The 27160-nt window shown below is 43.9% G+C and overlaps 1 protein-coding gene across 1 annotated transcript in view; it reads right to left on the bottom strand.

The window, feature by feature from the left end:
* zfpm1 (zinc finger protein, FOG family member 1) overlaps positions 1-26359 on the bottom strand; it is a 109467-nt gene extending 83108 nt beyond the window's left edge. The window contains exon 1 of the mRNA XM_085464887.1: positions 25812-26359. Within this exon, the coding sequence (XP_085321013.1) occupies positions 25812-25851 (40 nt within the window). The 5' untranslated portion in view covers positions 25852-26359. The remainder of the gene's footprint in view (positions 1-25811) is intronic.
* Positions 26360-27160: the final 801 nt, after the last annotated feature.

Below are 27160 nucleotides of genomic sequence, written 5' to 3' on the forward strand. Positions count from 1 at the left end.
TTACCTCGTCCCCACTTTAAAACGCTGCGCTGTGGTTTTAGAGAGAGGTAACCTCTTGATCAGAGAAGCTTGAAGTGCAGCTCGCATTTGTGACAAACGTCAAACGTCCCCTTCAGTGGAAAAATCACTCACTCATTGTGGAGATGGTGTGAGATACATTCAGGTGTGAATATGACGAAACACTTCCTTAAAAAATATCAGTTTCTAGAAATGCTGAACCTCCACCACATTACATTTAGCCATTTCACACACAGTGTTTGGCCACACTGTGCATGCAATCTATATTATTTAATCATTTGAGAAGGAGGTACAGACCAGTATCTGGTACTTTTATCTTCTTATAGCCTCTTGAAGCCCGTCAGCCTCTCCGCCACCAGCTTTGAAAAAGGCTTTGTAAGTGTTGTAATTATTTTTAGGTGACTAATGCTGTCATGCAAAGACTAAAACATGTATACATAGTTTTTAAGACCTGAACCTAACATGCTGGTATTTTATTCCTTTTCATAAATGCATTTCCAAAATTTTATTAGCTGATTTTGTCATAGAGGGAAAAAAATTAACACCAGATAAAAATTGCTGCTAAAAGCTAACTAGCATAGCTGTGCAAAAACATTTCAGGGAGAATCTGAAAAAAGGAAATATAGTTTATTTTAAATAAACCAAAAAATATGGCCTGACACAGCTACCTGCTGTTAGACACGCTTTTAATTAAAACTGATGCCACAGGGCAATTGTAAAAGTTTAAATGTATAAAACAGAAATGGGCCAAAAAGAAAAATGCCCTGCAAAAAAAACACGTTTTAGCACGACCACTCATACAGAAACTGCCTCTGCGGTTCCCCTCAGCCTTTCACCCTCTTGTTCAATCGTTTGGTTGGTCTGAACTGCAGCAACAGCAACCAAACGCAGATTAATAAATAATATAATAAGAAGTGTACACAAACAGCAAAATCTGCCCAACAGTGAAGAAGCAAAAAGCTTGTAATTATCGATAAAAACAAGGTAGGATTCAATTTCCTTCCATTCTGGCTCTGCACAGGTTCAGTGAACAAGCATGTGTCTCTGTAGTGCAGTGGAGTGCATTACAAAACACATGTGGCGTAAAAACCCTCCAAATCCAACAACTGAAAGTAAATTCTGAATTTACTAGTTCCTGCAGTACTCATGAATGTATTACTGGCAGGGGGAAACTGAAGGAGCAATCTGATCATGACCCATGCACCTTACACATACATGACGATTAATACACCCAAATCTACACGCCAAACTTCCCAGCCCAGTTAATGATTACTTTAAAACGGTGGGCCACCCAACGGCTCTCAGTACTGCGCTCACTCCTAGGAACTGCAGCTCTATATCTCCCTGCATTTGCATGCCACCGAAACGGTGAGTAGGTATGCAAAGCGGCGCGAGTTGACTGAAAGGTCAGTGTGGGTTTGTTAAGGCCACGAAGCCCAAAAAGCTAAGCAGAACCTGGCCGGCTGTTATCAGTCAGGTCCCTGAACTGATACGGGCAAAGGGGGAGGGTCGGGGATTCTCCTTCCTTATACTCAAAAGGGAAGTCTCCCTTTTACCTCTGCTGGTGAATTACAGCAGTACAGGATGTCCCGATGCACTGCAGGTCCACAACAAAAAACTGGAGACATCAGCAGAGAAGCAGAAGGTGATAAACCAACCAAATAAACCAGCGTATTTCTCCCACAGGTCTCTGCCAACATCTCTGTCCAGGTGATGTACAGTGTCGTTTCAGGATAAAGGAGATTTCTCACCAACTTGAAGACATTTCGAACTCTGTCATAGATTCTGAAATTACAAAAAATCCTATAAAAATAAGCGAATGACCAGAACCGTCACCCTAACCCTAGACGGGTCACCAACGACCTTCTGGATGTTACAGGTTTGTTTTTATTTGAGCAAACTGACCTTTTAATTCTTGGGCGCCATATAGATTTTTTTGTTTGTTTAGTGCACCCTATCAAATATCATTTCCACATTATGTCTTTCTGGAGATGACCGGATTAATACGGCCACTATTCTGATATTGTTTCTCACACAGGGCTAAGCTCCACAATAAGGACCGGTCTCCTGACATTACAGTCGATGGGGTTGTTTGGGGGGGGGGGTCAGTGGAATGTGCTTGCTCCAGCGGATTTAGCCAATCAGATGAGTGTCAGCCATCCAGAGATATTTTAGAGATAATAAGCATTCTGCGATATCTCTGGAAAATTCCTGCCCCTTACAGTGGAGCAGATAATGAATGCCATACAGTGCTGAGTGATGTGGACTGAGGCAGGATCAGATTTACACAAGCAACATACACCACACACACACACATAAGTTTATATACACTACTGCTGCTGCTATAAGCACTTCCCAGCAGCACTTTGAAGGCTGTGGTACTTTCACTCACACAGACACACACAGGGACACGGCATGTCCGCATGATTGCTTGAGTAAGCGAATTAGCCTCAGCGATGGCTGAGGAGGCAATAAGTTGGCAGAAAAGAGGGATAATCTTTTATCTTTCACCCTCCCAAATGATTTCTTAAAGTCTGTATCACTTCCCTGACAGTTGACGCTCCACTTTTTCCTCTTTCATTATTTATTTATCTATTTTTGCTTTGTGTGAATTCAGCTAAAATACTTCTAAAGCGCTTAATGGCCCTATCGCTCGCTCAGATCTGCTGCCACATGCTGCCTTTTCCCCCCGCTTCCCCACATTTTCGGAGATATTCTCCGGCCCGGCCCCCGAAGAGCCGGCGCTTTATCAAACCGTCTTGACGAGAATGACACGGCCAATTATTGACAAATTATTCCTTCACAGAATGACAGTAAGACAAGGAGAGGAGTGAGCGAGAGCGGGGAGGGGGGAGAGACTACAGGCTTGGTGAGTGGAAGCCACCCCATCGCCCCCCTAACAGGCCTGAGGAGACAGGCGTCTATCAGATTCTATTAAGAGCTCGGCACTTTGGCGAACAAAGCTGCCCGCGCCCCGCCACGCATTAACTGCTATTATACGCTCATGAACTTTGTCACAATCACAATTGTTCCCCCCATTCTCTCTTTTGCACATTTTTAGTCTCCTTTTGTGCGCTTAAGAACTGAGAACCGCTTTCCTTTCTGTGTGTCTCTGTGTGTACGTGTGTCAAAGACAGGATGTAGGCGACGATGATGTAAATACATAAAAGGGGAGAGTGAGCGAGCTCCGATTTATCCTGGAAATTTCACAACTTCAGTGCGTCTTATTGCACGATCGCACGGAGTAATTGTTACGAAAAGTGCACAAAAGCCAAAAATGTCGGCGATTCTTAAAAGTAGCATTTTCTGGTTTTGATGACATTTATCGTGTCTGCCGAGTGAAGCGGACAGTCGGTATGTAAGTGGAAAAATGTGGGATCATTGTTAGTTAGAGGAGCTCTGCACAGCTTGTTAACCGTGTAACCAGTAAGTCTGCGTAAGACTACTTGCAGCTCTACTTAAACCACTATTACCCTGCACTATTGGTATGTACTGTATGCACTGTTGTAACTTGTTCAGCAACCAAAAGGCCACAATACATACCCAAACTGTAGGTCGTTGTAAATTTAGACACGACAAATCACTCTGAGACACATTTTACAGCTACAGCCAGTTTGCTTTACTATAAAAAGCACAGAGTAGGACAGCAGATAAAGTAAAAGCTCTCGTGTCCATTGTAACACGTTATGTGCCTGTACCTGTAAAAAAAAAGACTTGCACAGGCAGAGAGCTCCATCCTGTATGACCACTCTTCTTCTTGTGCAGTCAGAAATTATCTAAAGATGGGAAAACCTGAATCAAGGACAAATTTTCCCTGAGACTATTTCAAGTGCTCAATATTAGCAGCTCGGCATTTTCCAATTTTTCCACGTGGCAGGCTTCCCTAAAAGTCATAAATACATTCAGACTGGCAGCTGTCCAGCTCGTGTTTCGTAAGCCAACAGCTCTTTCCTCAGATGCGCACCACCTTCCAATAAACATCCCCCACGCACTTCAAAATAGAATGAGCACAACAGATATGGCGAGTTTGAACTGGGCCACTAATCATTAGTCAACTAACTACCTAAAGCTTTATCAGTTATTTATTCCGCCTCTCTTATCACCTCCATCAGGGGGACTTTGAGGCCTGGCAGTTTGATGGCGAGATAGAAGCAGTTTGTTCAAGGGGATGAACTTTGACACTGACGTGACCAGCAGGTGAATAAAATGGTAACGCAATCACATTAAAAATAAAAAATGAAATCGTCCCTTTCTTATGATGCAAACAGCAGCAGCACAACCAGTCACTTTTAAAAATGTCATGAATGATCACATCACAAGAATCGCATTAATGAATGCAGCTGCTGGTGCATACGGTCCTTCCCTCCCTCAGCCTCTTTTAAGCGACCCATCGAACTTTCACACTAAGGGGAAAAGCCAAAATGGTGTGCAGTATAAAGCCAACATTGTGAACCCCGAGGTCCAGCTCTGGTCCAGAATCGTAACCCTAAGCCGTGTTTTAGACACTCCTGTGGAGCCAAAAATGCAAAAGGAGACATCTGTGAAAGACCAAAAAACCCTTTATGTTACATTAGCCAGCTTTGCAAAACAGTTGTTAGCATTTATGAATTAGTGTCTTCTAAAAAACTTGTGTTAATATTGTTGTGTTATATTTGTTGCATAATTTCTGCTGCCCTCTTGGTCAGGTGTCTCCTTTAAAAAGAGGATTTTTAATGTCAGTGAGACAGACAGGATATACTATACTGCACAGGTAAAGGACCTGGTGTTTGTGGACAAGCAGCAGCAGCAGCCCACCGGGGCCCGACCCCCCTCCCCGTCCCACGGCCCACGACTGATGCCAAGCAGACCTGTTTTCCCTCTCCAACTGCCGCCACCCTCCTCTTTTTCCCTTTTTCTCCACTTTCAACCTCCTGCTGCCCCTCCCTATCGCTGAGCTTTGCCAAGTCCACATCGTTGGTAACGAGGGTGTAGTTTCTTAACATTCATCATCGCTGAACTCTGAAACTTTATCAGCTCCGGAGAGCGGCGCCACAGCCCCGGCCCCGGCTTTCTCAGCTCTCAGATAGGGCCGATAACGCACTGATAGATTACAGCAGATTGTTTTACTTCAGGGGACACTGCTGCTGCAGCTAATACTAATACACAGACAAGAAGACTCGCCGGTGATAGGAGGGGTGGAGGTGGAGGGTAGGGGGCAAAGAGGCACAAAGAGGTAAGGGCAACGAAACCGCGATGGGGTGGAGGAAATTACAGCCGATGTCCCATATGTCCTTATCCTGCAGTGAAAATACGAGTTTGCAAATCTGGAAACTCGCTAATGTTCTGTGAGCTGATAATACAGACTAAGAGTGGCCGCTTTAAATATTGATGCGAATGAATGAAATGTAGATTTTTAAGCCCTTTCTAAAGCGTATGCATGCATGAGAGAGTGGTTAGACACACACTTACAGGGGTAACCTGAGCTTGCAGGGAGGAGTGGTGGTGGTGGTGGGGGGGCAGAGGGTAGCTCGCCAGGTGACCTCCGGTTAAAAACAGGGTCAAGTGTGAAACACAAGGACCACTTTCTCCCTTTTCCTGCCTCTCCAGCACTCTCTTTTCTCTTAGCCCAGACTCACAGTTTACCACCTAATAAAAGCCACAGTTCTTAAAAAGATCTTAATCTCAGCTGGAATAACCTAATAAAATCTAACCTCAGAAACTAAGAAATATAACCTCATAAAATATCTTCTCAAAGACATTGAATTAACGGTTTATCGCTCTTTTATTTCATTATTCTTCCCACAGTATTTTCTCATTCCAGTTATGGATTTTTCCAGCCTATTTCTACAGGTGTACTCCATCATGATAAAAAAGGGTGATCCATTATTGTATTAAATTACTACAAGTACCACTCATGCAGATGAGCATTAACTTTTAGGAGTTAAAGCCTCAGCGGGCGGGCTCCCAGCGCAGCGATACATAACTGTTTAGTCCATCATTTGAGGAATATTTACCGCCTTGCCAAGAGTAAATAGACTGCATTTATTTGGAACATTTCTAGTCTTATCGACCATTCAGAGCGCTTTACACACACACACACACACACACACACACACACACACACATTCACACAGTGCCTTTTCTATCACATCGCTAATACACTGGGGGTAATTCTGGGGCTTCAGAAGCTTGTCCAAGCATACTCCCTTCAACACTCAGGCTGGAGGAGCTGGGGATCAAGCTGCCAGGCTTCCTATTAGTGAACAACCAGCTTTACATACACAATTACGGACCAGGACTGACTGCAGATCAGAACGTTATAGGCTACCTCTGTAACTTCAGCCTGTTGCTACTGTAGAAAGTCCTCAGAAATACTGTTTTTGGTCATTTAGACATACTGACTCGTGATATTTTGGTCCATAATGCCACGCCCTCCTATGGGCAGACACTCACTTAGAGGGAACATCACTACAACAAACACAAGGACCCACACAAAGCTGTTCCAGATTTCCAGTATTGCAGTACAACATGAAATTCCCTCGGTTGGGTATGGCCAAAGAGCCAAACCGCTCGGCAAATCAAAAATACTTTTGTAGTAAAATATAACAGGAACTTCTTGGTACACACAGCCCCACCACCCCAAAGAAACAGTCTGCTGAGCATCACAGTGGCAACTCATCCTTTGTCCTTCAAGATGGAGCACATGGGGTTGTTTCTTTTGTTGTCACATTTTGATGGCGCAAAAAAACAATCAGCCAGTTAAATGATTGGCTGTTTGCATGTCACATGTAGCATTCTTCACTGTCAGATGATCTGATAGGCCCTTAATGAGCAAAGAAGCGAGCTCTTCCATAGAGTCATTGCATCAGAGTCATTTTATGGCCCAGGACTATTTCTATGTAAAGTTAGTGGCAAGCATTAATAAGCTAAATTAGTCCATGAGAAGACAAGTGATGGATGAGCACACACACACACTCAGTGTGTGAGATGGGAATTCAGAGCTATTGTGTGAAGCACAGGAGCAATTAGGGATTGAGATGTAAAGTGGGGTCAAGCTGCTGGCCTTGCACGTCTTTCACGTCTTCTGTCGGGACGCCAGCGGACAGCTAGGTGCCGCAAAGCGGCCGATTCCTGCCGCTGTTGCCATTGTGGAAACTCAAACCTGTCCGCCGCTGGTTTCTGCCTCCTTATTAGCGACAGATTGAGAACTGAGCTTATCTGGGCCCACCAGAATGTGTGTGTGTGTAATGAATTGGTGTCAGGGAGGGCATTAAATGAGGTCTAATCTGCTAATAGCAACAGCAAGAAATTATCAACGCACAGCTTGCGCACAATGCAAAAACCTTTATACACATATTTTTAAAATAACAACAACACACAAATAACATTAAGATAAACACGCACAAAAAAGAGCCTCCATGTATTTGGTCTTAATTTCAGCATCAACATTTTATCAGCCAACCCCCATGAATAATCCGCACGGTAATTTCTTTCTTTCTCCTCTTTTTGTTCCTGGCATTTTGGTGGAGCAAGATAAGGGCTAAAAAAACAACAGAAGGGCTCACAGAGTGAAAAAAGACAGATAGATAACATTGATATCAACTCCTACACAACACAGTCATTCTCTTATCTGGGCTTTTTATCAGTTTCATTTTTTCCCTCTATTTTCTTTCATTCTTTCTTTCTCAGGCCTGTTCTTTGTGGACTTGCCGAAGAAAAAAGAGAAAAAAGAAGCCCTGGCCTTAAAAAGTAAAGTCAGGTTTTGGTATCAAATTAACCTTTATGGAGATTTTCTGCATCCTCCTCATGGTTAATGTGTACAAGGCGGCGTGCGTGCCGTTGGAACAGATAGAACTGGTCACATATAAGCAAAGCAGACTGTGGGCTGGGAAAGAAAATATATTTAGATAAGTGATCTCGTGAGGTGGGAGGGGAGTTGCTTATTAGCAGACACAGACAGGAAGATTGGTTGGTAGAGGCAGACTGACACACACACGCGTGAGCACGCACACACACAATCACATGCACATAATCTTGTCCTAGCCTACACTGCAGCCATATTTCTGAGAAGAGGAAAAACTATTTCGCACACAGACTTATCACTGCTGTGTGTCAGACAGAAAAGCCTCTCTGGGTCTAATCTATCAAGGTCAGCGAGTGTGGCCCGGGCAAGCAGCATGTTGTTCCATCCCGCTGCTTCCTGCTGGAGAACACAACATCTGACTGGCTCGCTGGAGAGATGACTGAGCTATGACTGTGCGACAAGCTGACCAGACCTCTCATGCACTCACAGTGAACAAAAAAAAATGCTGCTGTCTAATGATGAAGCGATGCGAGGTTGCTTTAAACGGAAGTGAAAGCTGTACCTGCCGTGGTTTTAATGGATTAAACTTTGAGTCTGTGTTTCATCAGGGATGCACGGCTGTTAAATTACCCTCATTAACACGAGTAGACCTGCTGTAACTTTTGGGTAGCATATAAAAAGATCAAATCAATCAATCAATTCGGTCTGTGGGCAGATTATTCCATTTTATATGGATCATTACAAATATGGGGTGTAGTTATACACTGATGACGTAGTGTGGTTGGTGTATATACAGATGTTGTCTGTACCCACCCAGGTAATGCAAATGGAAACTACAACTGACATTTGTTACAGGGCATTTTTGCTTTCATTACATCAACATACTGTCATATTTTTCAACGCTGTCTATGTAAAGATAGACAGAGTTACCATTGATATAACCCCGTGGTATGAGCACGCGTTTTGCCTATGGCCATGTTGTTGTTAGGTGCTAAAAGTGAACATATTTGGACGAATGTTACAGTAACAGCTAATATTTGGTTAGAAAACTGTATCCATAAACTACGGGTGCACCCGATATCTGTTAATTAGTGATAAGTAACAGACCAATAATAATAATAATAATAATAATAATAATAATAATAATATACACAATTTAATGAACAAACTGAAGCCCACTGTACCCCACAGCAGGTCATATTCTTTCGGATCATTTTATTATAAAGCTACTGACAGCACAAACATGCTAAACAGGTGCAGTTTGGTGGATTAGTGGAGGTTAGATGGAAAAAGCATCGACTGGTCATGTGGTGGAGGCGGAGTATGTCATCTGCTAATCAGAAAGTTGGTGGTTTGATTCCTGGCTGCTCGGGGAAGAGATCCTAAACTCAGAGTTGCTGTGTTCATCCAACCGTGAATGTAAGATAGAAAGCACTTAGATATAGTGTAAAGCACATATCTAATAACCAGTTCAATTAATAATCCACTCAGACACCAACTATGCATGCTTGCCCCAGGCGTAACAAAAGACTGTAGCTGCTGATGTCCTAACTCGGGTTCACAACATATGCAAAAATATTATAATTTTAAATGCATTTATTTTGAAACAGTGGTTTAGTGCATCCTGATGACTTTGCATTAAAGCTCTCGTGGCTGCATACAGATACTTCTGGGACTCTTCAACTCTGGCCCAGATATGTTTGGATTTATTGCAACTTCACATGGAGGCCAGTCGATTCATACAGCGTGAGATTTCAAAGCTCCTCCTCCAGGAGGCGAGTATGCTGTAGGACCATCAGAGGTGAGGAGGAATGAGGATGGTGCAGATGGGGGATTTCTCCTCATGGAAAGAAGGGAGGAAGAGGTGAGGAGGAGGAGGGACAGAAGTTCAGTTGGACAGACAGAGAGCTGGAGAGCTGAAGATAAGAGAGGGGAGGGAGATAGAGGTTGTGTGTGCGTGTTCGGGGGGTGGGGGGTGGGATAAAAAGCAAATGGGTTAGAGGATTTGGATGCAGGGAGCATATCCATCAGGGATCTTTCCTGGTATCAAACTGGAGCGATCAGCGATAAAAACTCAACCTGGAAACGGCTGTAGCTGCAGTGGGAGTTCACTGGGCTGCAAATAGGCCTGTCTGCCCCTAATCTCTCTCCATCTCTATGTCCCCCACCGCCACCACCCGCCTCCTCCAGCCACTCTTGTTGGCTTTATAATGACTCGAAAAGCCAGTAATACAAGTTCTCTTTATAGTCGGCCTGGTACAGATGGCCGCTCTGCACTGATCTCTGTGCCCAAGCCTTTACTGTCCACACGATCTGCAAATTTTATACAGTCGCTTCAGTCATATGACCACTCCTCTCTGCACTACGTCTCCCTCACTCACTAAAAAAAAAATCTTCACAAAAGAAAAAGAGAAATGAAAGAAGAAGCGGGTTTTTCTTCTTTCTGCTGTGCCCCACCCTTTTCTAGATAGAGAGAGAGGGAGAGGAGGAGAAGAAGAAAAAAAAAACATAATTTATCTGTGTATTATCAAGAAAGGCAGACACTTTAATCAGTCAGCTATGAAGTCAGTATTTCCATTCTTATCTGTCGCAGGAGTGGAAATGGAGAGGAGATAGCGTTCTGGGAGCCCATCGGTGGGCAGGAATGATAATGGGGGGTGGGGGTGGAGGGTTTAGGGGGTGAGGAAGGCGGGGAAGGGGGGGGGGGCAGGGCTAGGCTATTGGACCGCTGTGTCAGCGCTATCTGCACCCATTATCAACAGGCTTATCGGGCCTACCATCAGCCTCGCTGTAATGGGGCCAGTTCAACTTTCCACATTATCATACCGCCAAGACCTGGTTCGCCAAGGCTAGGGGTCTGGCTGGAGACACAGAGAGAGAGAGAATGAAAGAAGGGGCGATAGAGAAGTGAAGGTGGAAGGCTGGAGATACAGGGAGTGAAGTTGAGAGAAATAGTGGTTGGTAGAGAGGAATTTAAAAAGGAGAAAAATGAGAGAACTGATGGACGAGCTGGAGCTGGACCGAAGAGTGAGAGCGTCGAGAGTGATGGGAAGGTCCCGAAAAGCCATAATAAACTTAAGAAGAAAAAAAGCATTCAGGCTTTGTTATTTACGCAGATATGCCAGTGACATTGTGTTGCGCTCCGTTGTTGCGTCTACACTCAGGAGGACTGTTTACGGTCTGACTTCCTGCCTCTGTGAGCTGTTAAGTTATATTAGATCACACGCCCACAATAAATGATGTTACAGTGGGGATTCATTAATCTGGAAGATTACATGAAGTTAGTTTTTATAGCTCACTCGAATCTTTATCTGCATCTTTATCATGGGAAGATGAAACAATGTGTCAGGATTTTGCACAAATGTCTTTTTCCCAACAGTCTTCACCATAACGTATAAAGACAGAATGGAAAAGCTGCTGCGTGCTGATGCCATTTGCTCATCACTGTTGCGGCCAATATCGACTCTTTATAACTTTTAACATCTGAGCCTTCAAATTAATGTTTCCAGCAGGGTTGTTTTTCTTATGACGTTGGACGAGATTCTGTATCAAGCTATGGGTCACATTTTGAGCCATACTGCACAATTTTCTGTACAAAGTCTCAAAAACTAGATTTCCTTCACTGCAGCCAACACAATATTTTTATTAGAGCTCATCTTAGAGGTGTTCAAGCTGACCCTGAAATTGGTTTTGTCCTCCAAAGTCAAAGTTACATTCAATGAGCTTCAGAATGAGGAACAAAGGTGATTTAAGCAATTTTGAACACAGCGTGGTTGTTGGTGCAAGACCGGCTTGTCTGACTATTTCAGAAACAAAAGCAGCAGTTCTCTGGGTGAAAATACATTGTTGCCTTGAGATGGCAACAGTAACTCAAAAAAAACAAACATTTGTTACAACCATGGTACGCAGAAGAGCGTCTTTGAATGCACAGCATGTTGAACCTTAAAGCAGATGGGCTGCAGCAGCAGAAGACCACACTGGGTACCATCCCTGTCAGCTGGACAGGAAACTGAAGTTACCCTCATACTCACAGACACTAAAAGAATCGGCAGGTGTGTCTAAACCGCACGGATGATTTCCGTTAAGATGACTATACAGATGATGTGATATCCTACATCAGCGTCAAGTTTTAGAGTGAATTCCAACAACAGCAATCCCTGGTTCATAGCTCAGAAGGCGGTTTAGCGAGACGGTGAGAGAGAGGCTAAACAGCAGCCCTGGAAGAATCTACGTCCACACTGGCCCGGATAGATTTGAAAACGGCGTCTTCGTCTGAAAACGATCTGCATCCACACTAGCGTTTTCAGTCATTTTCAAATTTGCTCGTCCACACTAAGACGGACGAAAACGCTGACGTTGCAGTTCCGCGCATGCGTGAAACGCAAGACGACTCGACCTGCGTCATTTCCCTCTGCGTTTATTTATATTCCGGCTCTTTGAAACGTGGCGGTGAAATGGCAAGACAACGAGTCACCAACGAGTACAAGGTTTCCAAAGCAAGCGAGAACATCGACCGGGAGATAGGGCAAACAAAATTGTGAGCAAACAAATCAACTGCTGTCCGATGCCGTCCACCATCTTGGTTTAAGTGGTCACATGACTGCATCATATGACCAACATGCGACATCGTTTTTGAAAGTCTGCGTTTTCGAGTGTCCACACTGCAGACTTTACACAACTATTATAACATTCAGAGTACTCCACATGACTGGTACACTGACCTTTCTGTGCAAAATGTCAGAGTAAGACTGCTCCTTTACTCAAGTGTTTAAGTATCTATGAGTGGTTCTGAATCTATTATATCTATACATCAATATGAAACTACTCTCAGTTTCAAACTAACTAAAAAAAAACATAAATAGGTGGTGACTACAAGTGATTCCAGGCTCGTTGCCTACTGACAAGGAAAGTATTTTTTAAACAGAAACAAATACTTCTTTAGTTTAAGTTACTAAGTTATAATCGTGTATCCAAAACGGTCATTAGTCGCACTAGTAGGTCAGTGTCCTCTTCAGTAAGAAGCAGTGGTTTGACTTGAAAACGAGTAGTATTATAAAATAAAAAAAGGACAGGCATGAATCATTCATTCTCCTAAGCTCTTAGTAATCATGGGATAGGCTCTCACCCTTTCCAGTGGATCTCACAGGCTGTCTGAATGTTACAGTCTGCACCGGCACATTTCAGGAATTAATTAAGACAGTAATCTCAATCTTCCCAACCCAACAGCTCCAATATACATGCTGTACAGTCTGACCAAACTGTAAAGGCCAGGCACGCGCGCGCACATGCACACAAACACACACATGCAGGCAGTTGATTGGCAGCTCACTTATCAGCCAGGGAGCCAGAGCACCATGGTTTACACAAGCACAAAGCAATTCAGAGGCCCGGATCACTGCAACACTACTGGCTCACATGACTCATAATGTACACAGTGAGTGTGTGTGTGTGTGTGAGTAAATGAAAGTACATCTAAACATGCTGTCCCTGCTTAAAACATGTATAGATTCTAGAAAAATTTATAACAGTGCGCATATTTTTAGTTCAATACACCGCCTCCACCCATATCTGGAAAACAATTTTGTGCAATTCGGGCTCCACGTTACTGGTTTATATCGGCAGCAGTTGGATCATGATTGGCCCTGAAATAGCAGAGATGTTGCTGCAGGTTCAAGCTCTCAGTTCTTTTCTCTTTCTGGTCAAATAGACTTCTGCAGATCAACCACAATATATTTTTTGAGGGAAAAAGGATTTTAAATGGAAAAACATTTTCTTTGTGACTTTTATCATCCTCTGTTGGCAGCCAGAGGGAACTGCAACAACATCTGGAATAGTTTGCGATGGTCCACATTTCCAAAAGACTCTCATTTCCACAGCAGAGGAGTAAAAATGGCACAGAGCACGTTTCGAAAGCCCGAAATCAGCCGTACGAAGGTAAATGCATATGATCCAAGGTGATGATGCTGTTTTTATGTAAGCAGATAGTTTGTGTGTCTGTAGGCAGACAGCGAGAGGAGCCGCCGGTCTAGACCTCCTCTGTTAAAGAGGCTCCCACGAGGATCCTCCAGCATCTCCTCTTTCTATTCGCATTGTCTCGGATGCCGAGGCGCCCTTATCACCTCCTCGCCTCCCGTCCTTCCCGTTTCTTCCTCATTCCCTCATTGTGTCCATCTTCTTCCTCTTCCCCTCCTCATTACTGGACATTAGGTGGCCGTTCTTGTGTTTCTTCCTCATTTCCCAAACTCTACCTTCCCCTTTATTCTTTAATGTTATAACCAGCATCAGTCCCTTAATCACCCAAGCACTTTTTTACATGAAATCACATAATGCAATCCAGTGCGCAAGTACATAAAAGAATAAATATGTACCGAAGAAGATATAAAAAACTGCACTCACTATGAAGCAGGCTGAGCCGGTCACTGCCTGCATTATTAAACTGACCTCACAGCTGGCTGCAACAAAATAAGAAACTCATTTTTATAAATTATTTTAAAAGTAGAAAAGTCAATCACCTTGGTCTGATCTGCCTGCAGCTGCTCTCTCATCCCCTGCTCACACTCCCCCTCCTCAGTATCAGGCCTGAAGCCCATCTGATTCCCCGCTCCAGATTAGCAGATTATATTATCATTATTATTACTATCATTATTAGAGCATCGATAGTTTGACAACCCCCACAGTCCACTACCGCAAACATTTTGCTGAAGTCTCTCAATCACAAAACTTTAGAGTTTCTCTAATTTAATTTCAAAAAGAAGAAAGAGTCACTGGTTCAAAGTGCTAAAGTTTAAGGATTTGATGTGTTTGCAGGGCCAAATTTCCTCAATTTTATATGTTTCATTAGACAAATGATTAATCTGGCTACCCAGAAAAATGCTGCAGATTAGTTGATAATAAAAAAGGTCAACAGGAAATTATTTTTTTGTCATGGTAATGTGACTCTCACCATGTAGCATTAAATAAAGGAATTCTATTAATGCTCTAAAATGCAGATGGATACATTTAAATTGATTAAAAAACTGTAATTACAAATTTTCGTTTTTGCTTTAATCCATGGATAACAACTCTTTATAACTAGCTAGCTGCACTCCTGGTTTGCATACTGGCAGCAGGACCAGGTCCTCATCATTCAGCTGCCTTTCCAGAGACAACCGGCCCATGTGCCGCTAATTCATTTACGAAAGCACGGGTACGCACATACAGGCGTGCACACACAGCTTACAGTCAGGTATCCCAATAAGCAATAACAGAGTGACCCTGAAGTAGCAGGAGGTGCATCAGGAGTGAGAAACTGAGGCAGCTATATTCAGCTATCATCTATTTCATTCTTTACACCTGTGCTTTACTGAGACATGTCAAAATGTCTCGTGTGCAAGATAGGAGGCCTAGCCCTCTACTGCTTACCCACAAAGTATGAATAGAAGGAGCACGTTTACGTGCATTCTCTCTAAGGATGCAAGTCTGCACATTACCGAGTATGTGCCGTGTGAACAGCTGTGCAACCTGCAACACTGGATAAATGCTAATCAGACTTGCATATAGATCGCCATCCCGCACATACCTATTAGCTCCTACGGAATGACCGCAGACTTTTGGAGAGCTGAGAATGGGAGTCAGGTTCATTCCTGTGTGTTATGCCAATAAAGTTTATCTTGAATTTGATTATAACATTTCTCAAGTAATTAAATGTAAGCTGCTCATAAAACAGTTTATGGACTCAGTGTATTCATTGCAGACTGAAGTGACAGAGAAGAGAGAAAATACCAGAGAAGTGGGCACCGATTGTATCACTTACCAACACAATGATAAAAAAATTTCCTGTCTGATTAGCTTGAAAACAAAATGTGAGCAATAGTTTATTCTGGCTCTGTATGTGAGGAAACTGCTTTTTCTTCAACGGTAGTTTGCCCCATCATAATTTATCATTACAAATTTGATCATTGTTTTACTACAAAAAAAAAAATCACAGAAGATGCTCAATATGTTTCTTACATCTTTAATATTTTACCCAATACATCAGGGGTCGGCAACCTTTCTGATGGCGAGTGCCATTTAAAATTTCCTCAGAAGTCAGTGTGACATATGATTGCATTAGCAATAAATTTAATAACGCTACACAATATATAGAACCACTTTACAGAGCTATATTTGTTTGCAGATGTTGGCAGCTGTCAGCGAATAGTTATCAGCTATTTTGAAACAAAAAAAAACACCTTTTATCCATAACAAGAACTCATAACAGCAAATGAACTGGCCTCCTCACAACAATGATAAGAAAAATAAACTGGGCCAATATGGCATGTTTGTTAATACAGAGACAAACATGTTAATGTGATCTCTGGTCTCCCACTCAGAGACACAGGTCTCCGAGTGTCCAGCATTCAGACGGCTACTTGAGGACACTCATGTGAGAGAAAGTCTGCTCACACAGACATGTAGAGCCAAATCCTGTCAATAAGGCCAGTTAAACTTGTCAGGTAGTGATGTCCAGCAGGTGAAAAGGTAGCTCCATGAACACGCACAGCTGTGGATTCCAGCTGCTTTGATGTTGCATTAACTGGTATTAACTCAGCCAGTTAATGGGAGACAAATCCAGCTGCTCATTAAAGATTTCTGGTTTGTTCAGAAAATAAAACATTGGTCCAAACACCTGAAAGTCCCAAAAACGCCTTGTGTCTCGAGTCTACGGATGTATCCGTGTATCTCCGTGGTGCTGATGCTGCGCTGAGCGGAAAGCTGCTGAAGCTTTTGAGGTGTCAGAATGTGGAAAGCTAACAACGTCCCTCTCACCAGTAGGCTAAGTTATTTTTAACCAATTACAAGTTGAATCTGGTAGTTGGGGTTGTTAGTTAAGATACCGTCATTAAGAAGCAGCACAACTAATGTGTCTATGCGAGCTGATTTGCGATGTGCACCGCTGGTGTGGCCTTTTATTTTTTTGATGCACCTTCTCAGATTAATTCACTGCGTGTCGTGCCCAGAGCTGGACTGGGACAAAAAATACAGCCCGAGCATTTTAACTAGAGACCGGCCCCCCAGGTATTAAAGCCATAAAGCCTTTGAATGAAAACAAACGCTGTTGTTACAGTGATGTTCAGTCTTGTTGGTATTTAAGTATGATTTCTATACATTTTACATCAGATAAAAACTTTGGTTGTAAGATTCAGATAATTATTTAATAACAGCCAGACATTTTAAATGAAAATAAGAAAGTATTTCTTTGTGCCCCCCTCTCCCTGTTAATGCCCTACCTGCCCCACTGGCAGCACTTTGCTAGACCCGCCCCTGCACAGTTACCAGCTGTCAGCTACTTAGAAAAGGATCCTGGTGTTATTTGTCTCTCAGAAACAGTTCATAACTTCAACTCATTCATGTCACCTAAAAGGTAAACCTGTTTCTCCATCACAGCTCTGATGATCCAGTAAGGACATCTCCTGGTTTCATCCTCATGTTTCCCTCTCACCACATATCCAAACAGACATCATGACCAGCAGCTTTACAGCTGTGGCTCCAGCAAACATTCTAACTAAATAAATTCTAACAACAGCTGATCAAGCTTAAACGTGCTGCTGTTGTTTAGCGCGACATCTGCTGGTTTCCTGTTTCTGGCGCAAAGTGGGTGATAAACAAACAAGAGAGACGATCAGCTGATCATTGATCAGTTTCATGATTAAAGTAGCAACAGGAGAGAGAGGGGGGAGAGAATGAGAGAAGAAGAGGCAGCTGTGCAGCGTAACGACAGAATAACTCCAGCTTTGTGTCTTTTTCCATCCTAGAAAAACTGCGTCCCTTCTCAGCTCAACACGAAACGCGTAATGCTTTCTCTGAATGCGGGACGATTCCATCTTTTTACGGGACAGTTGGCAACTCTAGTAAATAATCTTATGAATAAAATAAAGTTCACTATCAGTAACATCATAGCACCCACCCAGCTGTATAAACTCCGTCATGCTAGCTAGTACGCAGTACGAGTTATTGTAACTGACTGTGAAAAGTCAGCACAACGAAAATAAACTCCACCTAAACTTGGTTCATATCTGACCCAGAGAGACTGCAGGTCATAACTTCTGACCTGAAGTTCAGTTCACACTCGGACCGGCGGCCGCCTCGGGTCTCTGCTCCTCCTGCCTCCCCTTTCCCTCATCCACCTGCTGGCCTCCACCACTTGTTAATGTTACTGAATCTGTAGAAGCTCCGCCATAGCCACCACCAAACAACTGAGTTATTTTTACACACCGGCCAGCATCTGGCCAATCCACCACCTTTCATTGTTTATACCGTTACAAAAAAAAAAAAAAATCATCGACCCATCAAGCAAATGCCCGATGGCCAGCCCAGCTATGGCCGTGCCATCAGTTAACCCTTCGCGTGCCTTGGGTTGCCGACCCCTGCTGTACACTACAGATTACTTCATGCATAATGCCGTGACATGAATATGGAGCTTTGTTTTAAAACTGCCTGCATCAGGGAGCGTCACATTATACATGAATAATGGAGTTAAATAAATGTTATATTAATAATACACAAATACAAACGTTGGTGTGTTTTTGTGTTTTTCTGTGGTAACAGGAACTCGTGGTTTTGCATATTTACCCCCAAAAAAGCACTAAAACAAAGAGAAAAATGATTTTTTAATTTCTATTGTTATTTTACTAGTGTGTGTGTGTGTGTGTGTGTGTGTGTGTGTGTGTGTGTGTGTGTGTGTGTGTGTGTGCGCGTGCGTGTGGTCCTTTTTCACTCAATATCAGACTGCACTGGAAGCAGGTGCACACAGGGTCAAAGGTCGTTGTGAATGAGTCTGTGTGTGTACGCTAAGCGCTTCATGTTCTGTCGGGGGACACAGTGTTTTATCTGGTCGGGCTTCTGTGACCTTTGAACCTGGCACTGTTCACCGTTTGGTTTCATATCGGCGATCTGGGAATTCAAGCTTGCCAGCTTCAAAATACACTTTCATTTATTGTTGTTCAGGAGAAGAACAGTGTGTGTGTGTGTGTGTGTGTGTGTGTGTGTGTGTGTGTGTGTGTGTGTGTGTGTGTGTGTGTGTGTGTGTGTGTGTGTGTGGCTGTAAAAGCAGGTCAGGCGGTGTTGTTTGCCCAGGTTGCCTTAACACCCCGGAACAGAGTGCTCAGCACAGTAGGCGCAAATGGTCTGTCTTATCACTGCTGCTGGGGGGGGCTTGTCATAACACTGGTTATGACTCTCCTTTACACACACATACGCACGCACGCACGCACGCGCGCGCACACACACACACACAAATCTGCACAAATACACTGTACTTTGAGTGTCAAGAATCGTTCTGACCACAGATTGGAGCCACGTGGCCCTCAGGTACCTCACACACACACAAACGTCTGCTTTGCACTGCAATAACTGACCTCCATGTGATCTTTTTGATACAATGGGGTCACGTGATGAAGCGGCACAGCTGCTTGAGGAGAAGGTGTTTGGCTCCCCGGGTTGTAGAGACCACAAGTCCTCCCAAAGCTCTGTGGACCGAGCTATCAGACCTGTAATTACTGCCAGAGCAAACAGCCGGTACGCTGATTACGCTACTGTGCGTAATACTTTCTCTCCTCCCTCGAGCGCAGAGGCGTCGGCACCGAGGTCAGGGGTGAAACCGTTTACAACCGCGCTGGGCTGGCGGGGTCATAATTCACCACAAGGCTGTCCCCGCGGGTAAATAGCAGGAAAGGGTAATAACTCATCCACGCATTCAACACAAACGGTGTTTCCTCTGTAACCTCGCCAACTTCCTCCTTTGGTATATCTGACCATACACACACACTGTCATCATTGCTCAGTTAGCCACAATGCATACCTACATACTCATGAAAAGAGCAAATGCATATAAGGAGAGCAGAGAGCGCTCTAATCCATCAGGCATCTTCACCAAAAACACTCAAAACTGCTGCTTTCATCAGATCACTATCGCTGGATTTCAAACGTCTAAGAAGAGAACAAATCAAGTAGAGAAAGTCCCAAAACCACGATCTAACTCCAAATAAAAGCATTTTTTAACCTTCCAGAGCCGGAAGCCGATCGAATCTGCTTCAACTGCCAGCTAAGAACGGGATTATTTCAATGTTTTCAAAGTGTTCACAGTATTTTATCCACACTCAGCTCGGGCACCGTGCACATGTGGGCATGACTGACTGCAGTCACATGCGGCTCTCACGCTGAGCTATCTGATTGTCAGCATGAGAATCTTTGCCAGTTGATACCCAATCAGTCACCATCTAGCTGCTTTAATATCAGTAGAATCAAGCAAGTCATCCTGCTGACGCTGTGCCTTTCCTCTTTTTCTTCATCTGCCGCCGCTTACTGTACGCACCCAAAAGTTTCTCGCCTTTAACAAAGGAGAATATGTTTAAAACACAAACAGATAGTCATCAAATAAAATTTCCCAACATGTCTGTGCTATCACACGCACAATCTGGAAAGAGTAATTTGAATTAAATTAATCGATGAGGACGCTTGTTAGGGAGGAGAGAGAGTGCGAAGAGATTGAGGGAGAATAGAAATGCATTCACACCTATCATCTAATTATACAACAACATTAATCCCATTAGGGCTGGAACTGATTGCCAGGGTCTGGACCCCGGCTGCTCCTGCCTGGGCCTGTTGTTATTGCAGCCGAGCCTCTGCTCCTGCCTGCTCCGGCCTGATAACAACTCTAATCATGCTTGGCAATCTCTATCTGCGCCGGAGATCGGGCCCCCGCGGCTTATCTAAAGTTCACATCAAGCTAAAAGCAGAACAAAGGAGGAGTTAAAAAAAAAAAGCACACTGAAAGAGAAAAAAAACAAAAGGCAAAGCCACCAAGGCGCAGCGTGACTCTCCTGGCTGTGTGTGGAATTTAGACAAGCTTGTGTGTTTTAGTTTCGTCACTCACAAACAATGAATTAATCCCTCAATGTGCGACTGTATGGAAATCACGTGAGCCGCACCCACGCATTCCTGTTACACAATTTTAGTTTTTTAAAACTAGCGTTCAAAGTTTCAAAACAACTTTGAGCAGAAAGAGAACAAGAGAGAAAGAAGACGAAGACTAAGAGGAGGAGGAGGAGGTCAGCCCGGTGATTTCCTTGTCTGGCCTCTGCAGGCGTCCTGGTTTGCTTTCAGCTGTGGGAGGCAGCGCATTATTCATGCTGACCTCTGAGCTCTAGCGCTGATGTCATAGGAACCAGGCGTTCTCTCACTCTCACACACACACACATACACACACACACACACACACACACACACACACGCACACACACACACGCAATCAGCAGAGTGGATCTGCAGGTTGTTATCTATCTACCATCTGCAGGCCTCCTTATCAGCCCCAAACATCTTTCTCGGTAGAGGGTGGGGGAGCGGCAGAGCAGGCTGGCTGGGCTGCCATTAAAAAACACACCACAACACATTCATCTAGCAGCACACTTTTTCACTATTTTTCTATCTCTTTCTTCCCACTATCTACCTCCACTCCCTCTCCAAACCCCCTCCCCTTATCACAGCACTTTTTTCCCAACCGCTCTTCCCTTTTCGCTTTTCTCTCTCCTTCTTTTAATTATCTAGACATCCAGCCCTAGCCGATCGCAAACAAAAAACCACCAACAGCAACGGCGGCGCTGGTAAAAATGGCACACAACGTCCACATGTAATTACAATGCGCCCTCCGTCCTCCATCTCTCCTTCCATCTGCCCAACCTCCCCTTCCTCCTCCCCCCCCCTCTCTTTTGCTTTCTGCGATATCAGCAGCAGCGATCGCTGCCAAGTTTTATCGCGTCTCCCATCTCAACCGCCAAAATATAAGCCCAGGGATCCAGCCTCAGTGGGCTGCCTGCCTGCCTCCTATCGCCCCATCAAGAAGAGCAGCCATATCAGGCTGAAAGATCACAAACCGTTGGGGAGGATGACGCACAAAGAGACACAGACAAATATCTATCTGCTACACAAACACCCCCTTCTCCTCCTCTACTAAGGGCCTCCAGAAAGCTCTGGACTTGGACTGCTGTTTGGCAAAAAAAAATAAAAATCCAAACCTAAAAGAGACATCCACGCTACACTGTCCTAATGGAGCACTCCAGTGTGTGTGTTTGTGCGTGTGTGTGGGTGGGTGCTGCCAGGTTTCAATTGTTGCTTTTCAAACCACACCTGAGTCTGCACAGTATTAGCTACTGTAGCTATGGGGGCGTTTCCAGGATTCTTGATTTCCTAAATGGAACGGGTACGGGTGGGTGGAGAGGCAACCAAACATGAACGGGGAGGCAGGGGGGGGGGGCTACAAATAAAATTTATTACTAAAATAAATAGTTGAAACACAAGATTCAGCCATGAGGTAATACAGCTAATAACAGTGTTTCCAGTTTTATTAACTGTAATAAATTATGTTTGCAGTGGTTCATGTAGGTTTAACACTACTTTTCTTTGTTTCAAACACAAAAGTTGATGTTGATACAAAGAAACAAAGAAAAGGACAACAAAAAGATGTCATCTCCATCGATTACGACACATTAATGCCGATATTTACAGGAAAAGTGAAGTAGTCTTAACATAAACATCTTCAGTGTGGTACGAAAGGCAGGAATACTCAGCCACTTGGCTTCATGGATGATTCTAGACCACCTGAGGTTTGCTTTACTGTAACTGCACCACTAATGAGTTGGATTATAATCTGCACACATACGAAACCACCCCGCTCATTCAAAGTATCCCCACTGATTCATTTAGTGCATTTTTCACACACACTCTGCAGCCCTGAACCTTTTAAAGCATTACCTATTGGAGGTTTATGCAAGAACTCAAACATCCAACTCAGCTGGACCAGGTTTCACCTGCCAGCTCACCTGTAATGTTCGTTAACTGAAGAGTCGATGTACTGACGACATTTCTTTCATGATCAGTACAATAGTTCATCATACTATGAAACTGAGGGCCAGGGCCAAGAACATCTATATATCTTGCATTTTTTCCAGACATCTTCAACCAATAAAATAAATAAAAAAGTTACCGCTTGTGAAGTCTTTCAGCTCTTCATCACACTGCGTTTAAACATTTAGCCATTAGCCAAATTGATGCAGTTACACTAACATCACACACGAGCGCTCCTCTTTCCATCACACAAATGTAAGCCTTCCAAAATGCAAATGGCTAAATCCACAACGTGAGAAACTATAACACACAAACTTCAGGAGACGTCAGGAGAATTCGGCCATTAGCTGCACTCAGATGACTGGAAATACACCAACTGTAAATCAGCAATTTCCTTTTAAATATCTTAAACACGTCAAGCTCTCACGTCTCCGTCTGTTGAAAGCTTTAACTGGACACCAAATAACTTTTACAATAACAGGAAGAGCTGTATTGAGAGCAGGTCACAAGCTTATTTGTAGCTCCAAATGCAACGTTAAAAAACGAGTGGTTTACCTTCAGCTGGATGAGTAACTAAATGACTTATCGAAGGCGTGAATCAATTTAGGAAACAAAGTCGGTTTCAACAATGAAACGGCACCCAACACCACTGTGACCTGGCTGGAATTTGTCATATCACTATCAGCAAGCAGCATGCTCAAAACAACATGGTGGTTCAACAGTAACAGTAGTGGTAGCAGCTCCTACCTCATGAACCCCCCCAAACACACACACACACACACCCCAGCTGAACAAAGTCCTTATCACTCCTCACTCTTTCCTATCAAAATGTCTGCCAAATCACAAGAGAGTCACGGGGTTGAGAGCCTGGCCGGCCTCGACCACAGCCGGGGCCTGGTGCACAGGGAAGCACGGTGGACCAGAAGCACTGATAAAGATGGCCATGACACCCCTGAGACGCGCACATATACACGCTGTCTCATACACACCGGGTCTAGCCTGAGTTTATCAGCCTTGGGGTCTGGAATACATCTCCAGGCCTCGCTGCTGGCCTTACTGGAGGTGCCTGCTGGGAGCTCACTGCCTCTCTATGGGAACCGATGTAGGAGGGGTAGGGTTAGGCATCATCGAGAGAAATTCCTGATGGAAATCCATGACCAAGACAGATGCCGTGGATGAATTAGAACACAAACAGCTACCACCAACTGTATTCTCCAGGTACTGAAGACATCATCATCATCATCTGCCTTCATTAGTCCAGGTTAATCAACAAACGGTTTGTTGAAGGGATGATTTAAATATCTACTTACAGCATTTCTGGATCCAAAATGAAAAAGAGAAACTTTACTCCAAGTGTGCCGCACCATTTTGGACTAGATGCTTGAATCCAACTGAACAGAGTCTAAGCACAGCAACAAAATCTGAATCTGGAACTTGATGTACCCAAGATAAATTAGAGACATGGCACTCAAAGAGGTAGAAATCGGAGGAGGAATTCCACAGGAGCAAACACTTAATGAAACCTTATTTTCACAAAAAGCCAGCAAACTTTAAGCATTTATTAAAGATCAGATTTATTTTTAAGTCCTCGCAACGAATGAAGTTAAGGTAGATGCAGCTTCAAAATGAGTGTGTGTGTGTTCGTGTGTGTGTGTGTGTGTGCGTGGGGTGTCAAGACTTGCTTCCAGGACTTTGGACAGAACAAAGCAAATCTGTCTGCTAATAAAACTAATACTAATAATATTACACATGATAATAGTAATAACAACATGTGGCGTTACTAATGTTTACAAATGGACAAACTGTAATGACAGCACTGACTCTGGTAAGTCCAATGTACCTGCAAGCTGGAATAAAATATCAATATGTGTCATTACTGTGTCGATTATACATCACAAGAGGAAGAAGTGTGATGAAGTTGCCATGTTAATAATTTCCTTTGGCTTCGTTCACATGGATTTTAAGGAGAGACACGTCAGACCGTCTCCAGGTCTATTAATGACTATCTGCAGACAGTAAAATCAGTTTACAAGGATGTTGTAGTTTGGCAAAGAAGTCCTTGCATGCATGGCTGGTTAGCATTTGAACTTTCTAATAACCGGCCTCTCTGTGGTTGCTATGTTTGGTTTCTGCACAAGAACAACTGTTTGATTCATTTAAAAAGATCCACAGGTTTTGGGGAGGTTTTAGGTTAAATAGGACACCGTGACACAATCAGTGACGACGCTGCCAAACAAACTTATGTCACGGTTTCCAGCTGCTGCTTCCAAATATTTGTTCTTCTCCAGCAGAACCACATTAACACTGAGAGTCCCCACCATCCCCTCGGTGTGCAACAGGCAGGAGCAGAGGTTAATCACAACATCATTAATATGCTCTTATATCAACTCTGAACGTCAGTTAGCAGCGATAAACCCTCACACGTTTTATAAACAGGAAGAGCTCGTCAAGCACGGAGACCAGCCAAGCGCCAGACCAAGAAAAGGGCCTTTCAAGCGGCCCCGAGATGCATTATTGAGTTAAAAGGATAGATGAAAAAACAGATCCAATTGTAAGCAGCTATCAGCGGGAGAGATCGGCCATGCGGCCTATCTCACGCCCCATCTCTAGGAAGGAGAAGTGAAAAGCCAGGAGGGGGGATGCAGCGGCGGCCTTGGCGCTGCCTCAGACAGAAAACAAATAAAAAAGATCCAATTTTAATCTTTATCTGCGCTCAGATCGGATCGCTGCTTTATCTCAGCTCACATCGGCTTTTTGCCGAGAACACTGACGTTTCCACAACAGAATTAAACAGGAAGCCCCGGCCACACTTTCAGCTGCCAATGCACAAAAACATTCCGCACAGGGTAATAAAGAAAAACTTTTTGATATTCCTGCACAGCCTTACAGCGCGGAGGCAGCTGCCGAGGAGCCCCTTTAATAAAGGCTGAGGAGGACAGGAGGGGCTGGAGGGGAGGCGACATCCTCCGGTTATCCCGAGACAACGAGCTGCATCTGAAACTTAAAGTCTTCAGAGTCAGCTGTGCTTTCTAATTTACGCACCGATGAGGGGGGTCCGGGCAGGGACGCGCGTGCGGCTCATCGACACACGAACACTCAGAAGAAGAAGAAGAAGAAGAAGAAGAAGAGGGGAAACTTGTGTCATGCTTACGCTTTATCTGCCGGGGTTTGCTCTGCTTCCTCCGGGACATGCTGCCTCTGCTCTCGGGCTGAGCGGCAGAGAAGTGGTCAGGCTCTTCCTCTGGTTTCTGCCTCCTCTTCTTCTTCTTCTTCTTCTTCGTTCACAGCTGCGACGCGGCGCTCCGAGCAGCGACCGGAGAAATCCTCATGACCCGCGTGCGCTTTCACAGCTATCTTGTGCCACGACAGCTCCCGCGAGGCTACCTGTAGCTGAGTCCCCACCTGTGACCGAGGCTCTTCTTCTCAACTACAAATATCTGCCTCCGCCTCACCTCTCGCTTTCCTGCAAACGTTACTCCGTTACCGGGCGCGCCTCCGCTGTGTCCGCTGGCACGTCACTCAGCGACACGCAGTAAATGTGTGTCCCGTGGAAGCTCGCGCTGATAAAAGTGTCAGCTGTGGAGGTCAGCGGCGCGGCTGCTGTTTTCTCTGTCAAGTTTTCCTCCGGCTGGTCCGCCCCCTTGTCTGCCCGCACCGCGTCTAAGCCAGGGAGCCACTTTCAATGGAGCTCGAGCGCTACAGTCAACTCCGCTACTACACCGGAGCGGACGCGCCTCTGACACGCCCCTTGCGTCTGACGTAGAGCGCCGCACTCGTCCCCGATTGGCTCCCGTCTACCCCGTTGTAAAGCGCAATAAAACAGAAAGTATGCCTTATAATTCCACCGCGTAATCGACTTCACAATACAAATATCAGCAGTGTATATAAATCCTCAACTCTAATTAAGTAATGATATAATATTGCTTTATACTGTAATTATAGATGGATAATTAAAACGATACTAACCGTGATCACTGTGTCCTTTAAAAAGTCTGTAAAGTTTAGTTTCTTAACTTTTTTCTTGCTGTTTTGTGGTTCTTTTCACTTCTTTCAGCAGCACAGTGGAGTGTAATGCTGATGTACATGCATGACAAATATGTCCCGTGCTCTCCATCCATCCGACGGCTATAAATAAGGGCTATGCTGTTTTTGTTTACTTGTTCATTTAGTAGGTGTAGTTTTTGCATCAACATCTGTAATCTATCATGGGAGCCAAACAGTGGTGACTGTCAGATCTTGGTGTCTAATGTTAGTAATGTTAGTAGACTGCATAAAATTTCAAACATAGTGTGATGCAGAGAGTTAATTTTCGTAAATAGGGGACAAATAGCAGCAAAACAAACAAACATCTGCTGTTTTCCATATGAAAAATTATGGAAAAATGTAAAAGCTTTAAGCAAACGTAGAAATTAATACTAATTAATTTATTCATATTATTAAAAATTAATACTTTTTCCAATAAAACGGAATAAATGATAAATGAAATTGCCCAAATAAGTA

This window comes from Copadichromis virginalis, linkage group LG7 (genome assembly GCF_057382275.1).
Source record: "Copadichromis virginalis isolate Kocher_CV1m ecotype Utaka linkage group LG7, C_Virginalis_male_GT1.1, whole genome shotgun sequence".
In the NCBI taxonomy this organism is placed as follows: Eukaryota; Metazoa; Chordata; class Actinopteri; order Cichliformes; family Cichlidae; genus Copadichromis; species Copadichromis virginalis.